This window comes from Erpetoichthys calabaricus, chromosome 15 (assembly GCF_900747795.2).
Source record: "Erpetoichthys calabaricus chromosome 15, fErpCal1.3, whole genome shotgun sequence".
NCBI lineage: Eukaryota > Metazoa > Chordata > Cladistia > Polypteriformes > Polypteridae > Erpetoichthys > Erpetoichthys calabaricus.
The window spans coordinates 49,823,466-49,829,465 of record NC_041408.2 but is presented as its reverse complement, the minus strand read 5'-3'; the positions used below and the strand labels follow the sequence as shown (position 1 = coordinate 49,829,465).

Here is a 6,000-nt window from a genome sequence, read left to right as displayed (position 1 = left end):
GTCATTTTCAAACACACTGAACAGGCTTGCGGGAGATGCTAGAGTCAATCCCGACTAGCATAGGCCACAAGGGTGCCAGTCTATCACAGGGCAAGCACACACACACTTGGGCCAATTTAGCATTGCCAATCCACCTAACCTGCATGTCTTTGGACTGTGGGAGAAAACAGGAGCACCTGGAGTAAACCCACAAGGACATGGGGAGAACATGCAAACTCCACGCAGGTAGGACCTGGAACTCTTCTTCCGGCAAGGCAGCAGCGCTACCATTGTGCCAATGTGCCACCCTAGTAGTTTTAATATTTTATAAAATTGCGTTATTGATCGACACCTGTGCATTCCAGTATGATGACTTTGACTCCTGAAAATGTAGTTTGAGTTGTTGCAATGTGCAAAAAAGAAACTGAAGAAACTCCTAAACATCAACTTTTAAGTTTTAATTATTTTTTAAAAAGTATTTTTATTGATGTGAAAATGTTATAGATGTGTTTAGCATGTGTGTTTCTTTGTTCATTTATTTATTGCTCAAATTAAAGCTGTTATAAGAAATAATTAAAATAGTGGATTCAGGGATGAGCGGGTTGGGGAGTTTGGCGGTAGGGGTCCCAAGAAGAAGGTTCGAATTGGGCGGCACTAATTTACTGCATATTGTTATATTCTTATGAAATCGAACAATGATGGGTAACGTTTTCCGAATCCATGTCTGTCAGGTACTACTTTTATATTATTTCTCAACTTTGGGTGATGTAAATCGACGAGGTCACTTGCCTGCGGTTTAATTCCAATCCTCAGTCTTGAATTCCATCTCCGTACTTTCCAAGTTGCTCACTGCTCCGCCAAGAATGAGGGAAATGGACTGTCTGTGAGCAAAGAATTTTTCGGGAGGACCCCTAATGTTTCTACCTGCCTGTCTGCCCGGGCAGGGCTTCGTGACAGGGCTTCTTCGGCTGTCTTCTGTCTCGTGACGTACTTGAGCTCCGCAGTTTGCAGGGAAGCCCCCTTTGGCTCGACTGACGTGCTCCTCCTCCTCCTTCTTCTTCTTCCCCATCGCCGGCCTTTGAAATGAATCATCATTAGAGAGGATGCTGCGTGTTTAGTCGCGCTGTTCCTTCGCAACTGTTGCAAAAAGGAAGGGGGGTTTTTATTTTTTTTTATTTTAAGAAAATCACCACATCTTTAGAATGGAGGAGCTTCTGAAAAAGCTGCAGAAGGACGCGTCTGGAAACAAATACAAAGCCATCCGGGATGCGTGCGCTTCAGCGTCAGGTATGCAAACCCTCCGCTGCCACCGACACCTGCTCTCACAGTCGTGCGCTGCGAACGACCGACACCTGTACCGGGGTTTACTGGCATGTCGCAAAAAAAAAAAAAAACCGCCTTTGTGAAACTTTGTGCTGTTTTAGCTGTACACACTGGAGAATCGTGAATTCTTCTTGTATATTAGAAGCGTTGGAATCGTTTATATATGCGGTCAGTGTTAGGGTCTGGTTTGTTTATTCTACTACGCAGTCTTTAACGTCTGCCATTAACAGTCGATTGTTGGACTTACCGTTGTAGTGATTTGGTTCGATGTCTGTGATCATTCCGTTTCACTTAGTATCGTACCTTTCATAGCAGAGCTTGACTTGTTTAAAAACCCACGCTCGTCACTATGAAGACATTCAGGTGGTCACTTTTGGGTCAGGGAAGCATTTGGCATCGCCTAGCAATTAGCGAATTAACTGTCGCCTGTCCGCCTGCTGTTTATTTTCAACGGCGCAAGTCAGCACTAGTCAATCAGTCAGATATTCTAGTATACGTGCGCCGGAGTTGGGGGCCGGTTGTGTTCATGCATTGTTTTTGTTTTCAGTATTACAGTAATTAGTATTAAAGGCGCATGTCTGAATAATACTAAGAAAGGACTAATAGAAAACCAGTTTCTCTTTAAATTTAATTTAGCCCCTTTGAAGGTGAGCACTTTGACGCCTTGGCCTCATGTTCTTCGTCTTATTTTCTCCTTTTAGAACCTGTTACTGTATACTTAAATATCGATTTATGTGGCAGTTTACCATGAAACTCTGTTTCTGTTTACTTACGAGATTCAGTTTTATTGTTATTGCAATTGTTTACCAAAAGTGACTACAAAATTTAGTCAAATTAATGAGCTGAATTTGTCAAGAATTGAACAGCAAATGTTCAGCAAGTTAAAGTTATGATTATTTGTTTATTTTTTTAAAGATTAGTCCACACCCTGGATTTAATCAGGTAAACAGTGTGTGTGTGTGTATGTGTGTGTGTGTATGTATGTAAGTATGTATGTGTGTGTATATAATATGTTTACATGTTCTATTTGGGTCTCGTAGTAAAGTGCATGCAGAGAATACCATTGTAAGCACATAAAATAAACTCAGTGAGATTATAATGTGGGAAATCTCTTGCTTCATGCACCCCATTTGGTGTCATAATAGCAAACTGATCATCCAGTTGTTTTTTTTTTTTTTAAATAGTAGTTTATTGCCATCAAGAACATGAGTGGCTACATTTAGTCCCTCTACTAGAGATAAAATGCGACTCTACCTACAGCATATACATAGTGATCAGATCTGGCACAGAGCTTTTACTATTGATTTCTTGTGCTCAGGTTGACAGTTTTACAAATCAAGAAGGTAGAAACCTCAGGAGGCATTAATTGCAGAAAGATTGTGATTATTGCATGGAGAAGTAAGAATTAAAAGGCATCTGTGCGCGTGTGTTCAATGGCAGTTTCACTTCAGCAGAGCTTATTGCATAGCTTGTCCCACTGAGGCTTGACTTTAGTAAAATCTATCTATCTATCTATCTATCTATCTATCTATCTATCTATCTATCTATCTATCTATCTATCTATCTTAGCATCATTAACATCTGTCAGCTGTAGTGGAAGGCAGGGATGGACTGACTTCCTGATCATGATGGTTGGTTCGTTGCCTGGCCAAAAAGACCATATAATCGACTTCCTCTCTTGAATGGCTAGTGTTCCCTTTCCTGGGTGGAAAAACAAAATGGATGGACTGGGGCACCTGTCAGAGCTGTATACTCCCCCCAGTGCCCTGGGTGACAGCATTCCTTTGTTGGATCAACTATGTGCACACCCACAGGATGATCATCTGGCAATTGTAGTTCAGTTGGACAACCCAACTGAGTGCCATGGGTATTGGTGGGAGGGATTCCGAGACTGGATGTCCTTCTGCATTCCATTTGAAGTGGAAAATCGTAATTTTCGAGTTCCTTATCAGAATTTTCAACTGGAACTCCCCCCATTAGTTGGATTTCCAACTTGGAAATTCAGGGTTGGTCTGTCAAGGTTGAGTTTGTCCAGCTTGTAATAAGACATCAGTCCAAAATAGTGATAAATACACCTCAATTTGTAGTATTGGCTGCAGTATTATACTGTTTATTAGCACTTCTGTCTATTTGTGTCTCATTAAATCAGTCGTACACACAGTACTGTCCAAAGTATATCTATGGACATGTTGTTTCAGTGTTTGGATGCACAAAATACAGTGTAATGCTTTGTTATCACCTGCTATTTTTTCCATTGGAGCACAACAAAGGTTGTGCTGGACACGTCCATATTGATTTTCTGAATTGTGTTCAACTCAGGAGTGACATCATTCCCAGCTCTAAAATTCGATTTCCAAGATAAATGGAATGTGGGATTATTCTGAGGAGGCTCCAGTTGATCTGCTTCCTTGGGGAGTCAAAGTGGGTAGAGGAGGTACACAATACTTCCCTGGGGAGAGCACAAGAGAAAGGAAGAGATAGAAAGGCGAACCTGTCTATCTCCCAATTCTGTTTAGTGCTTTTAATTCTTAAGATCATATTATGATATTCTTTCTTTTGTGGCTTGTTTGTAAGTTTTTGATGTCGTTTTTTTTTTTTACCCAATTAAGGTTGTGCAGACTGAGAGTCAAGTATTGTAGTTTTGCAATTTTATATGTTCTATGTTGTAATTCTGAGTTTTCTAATTTTATTTCATAACATTTCTAATGCCATTTCAGTTTGGTTTTTTGGTGCCGGCATTTTGTGAATTTGTCGTTACTTTGAGGCTTCTTGGAGCTGTGTTCTTGGTGGTCGTGATGTTGATGATATGAGGCAATGTGTTACAAAGTCACTAATTAACGTCATTTTTTTCATCCAAGATTGCAGATAATATGAACCTTCTAAAAATGTGAATGTTGTTTTGATCCTAAGCTTTGCACTTTTGACTTAACAATCTTGTTTTTTTAATATTTTGATTCTTTTAGTTCTCACAATTACAAGACTAGCTTTGTTTCTTGACTATGTCTCATCTTCTGGTCATTTTCTTTCTTTCACATACTTGCATAATATTCATACTCTATTCATAATTCATGTGTTCATTTTCTCCCACAGAGTCACTTGATGCACAGAGTGGATCAGTGAAAATTCTGCCATATCAGCTAAGGTAAGATGAAAAAACAAAGAACACCAGCTGTTGCTATCTCTTGTATTTTTACCTTTGCGTCTTGATGCTCCAACGGTCATCTCAGTTTTGTTTTCAGATACATACTAAGATGTGTAATATTCCTCTAAAGTCATCATCTGTCATGTTAATTGCATAGTCTTTACTGGTTGAGTTTTGACCATTTGTAAACTGTGTTCTGTCCATCAGAGAGATGTTAGAAGTTATGTTTACTAGAAGTTAAAGGTGACAGTAATATCTGTGGAGCATCATGGCAGCACTGCTACCTCAAATCTTTACCATACAATGCTCTCCATCTCCTAACCTATTCCGGTTTTGAGATTGTTGTTAATAATCTCCGTGAAGTGGGCATTAGGCTTTACCAGTGCTTCTGCCAGTCTTGCTCTCCTTCCCTCTGCTTTTGTATTCTGGTCTTGCCTTCATTACACATTTGCACAAAGTGGTTAGCAGTCAGTAACAGGCATTGCTAGGTCCTGGGGTTTTGCACAAGTCTCAGTCTTGTAGCATTTTTAAGAGTAAACACCACATTAAAGCACTTTACGTAAATGTTTATATAGGTTTATAGGGTCATTACTGTCACTCTTTTCTTGTACATGCTAAACAAGTTACTCACAGACCTGCTTTCTGACACCATGATTAGTGAGTATAGCTACCTTACCTCTGTTTATTGGCATATTCTTCTGTTTTGATTTTTTTTGTTTTATTTTTTTGGTGTAACCACAAGGGAGTGCCACTGAAACCCAAACTGTAGATGCAATGTTGCCCAACACAACTCCAGATTCAAATAAAAGGTTTTTAAGTTCAACCAACACTTTTTCTATTTGAGCACCAGCCAAAATACACAAATATAATCACAAATTCTCTCCTTCCACCACCAGTTGAGTGTCGGCCGCTGGGTCCTGCCTCATAAAGTGAGGGAATGGGCTCCCTTTTAAAACCGACCCAGGGAAACTGCTTGTGGTGTCTCGCCGGGTCGTCCGGAGGACTTCCGGGTCCTGTGGAAACCAGGACAGTCTTCCCCCGGCAGCACCCTCTGGCGGTACCCAAAGTCCCAGACAGGGCTGCTTTTCTGAACCCCAATTCCCATGCTACCCTGCAGGTGTCCTAATTGGGTCCAGCCTTGAGGAACACTGCCACCTGTTGACTGGGGGAAATGAACTGCTCCTGGTATGCCCATTTTGTCAAGTCCATCCATTATGGCATATCCTTCCTCAATGGCACCAACACTGGAAATGTCTAAATTACTAGCCTCGTTTTACATGTTCATCCTGCAATACTTACCACTGCAGTCCTTCAAAAGGTCTGGCTACCTAAAGGATTCAACGCTAAACCTATGAAATAAATTTGCAATAGTTGACGCCAAGAGCTCTCTGTTTCCCCCACTGTAAGGGTTGATCCTTTGAATACCTTAGCAAAGGTCAGGAGTTCTCCTCCTGTGAGGATCACAGAACACAGCCTGGTCCCAGATTACTACATTTGAAAGATAAACCTAAAACTACATGGTTACCCTAAAAAGGATTGCACTAAATACTGTAACC

At 40.7% G+C, this 6,000-nt stretch overlaps 1 protein-coding gene across 1 annotated transcript in view; it reads left to right on the top strand.

The window, feature by feature from the left end:
• Positions 1–707: 707 nt before the first annotated feature.
• Positions 708–6,000, top strand: part of arfgef3 (ARFGEF family member 3) — a 223,076-nt gene continuing 217,783 nt past the window's right edge. Inside the window, exons 1-2 of the mRNA XM_051919360.1 lie at positions 708–1,266; positions 4,393–4,444. Of these exons, the coding sequence (XP_051775320.1) occupies positions 1,182–1,266; positions 4,393–4,444 (137 nt within the window). The 5' untranslated portion in view covers positions 708–1,181. The remainder of the gene's footprint in view (positions 1,267–4,392; positions 4,445–6,000) is intronic.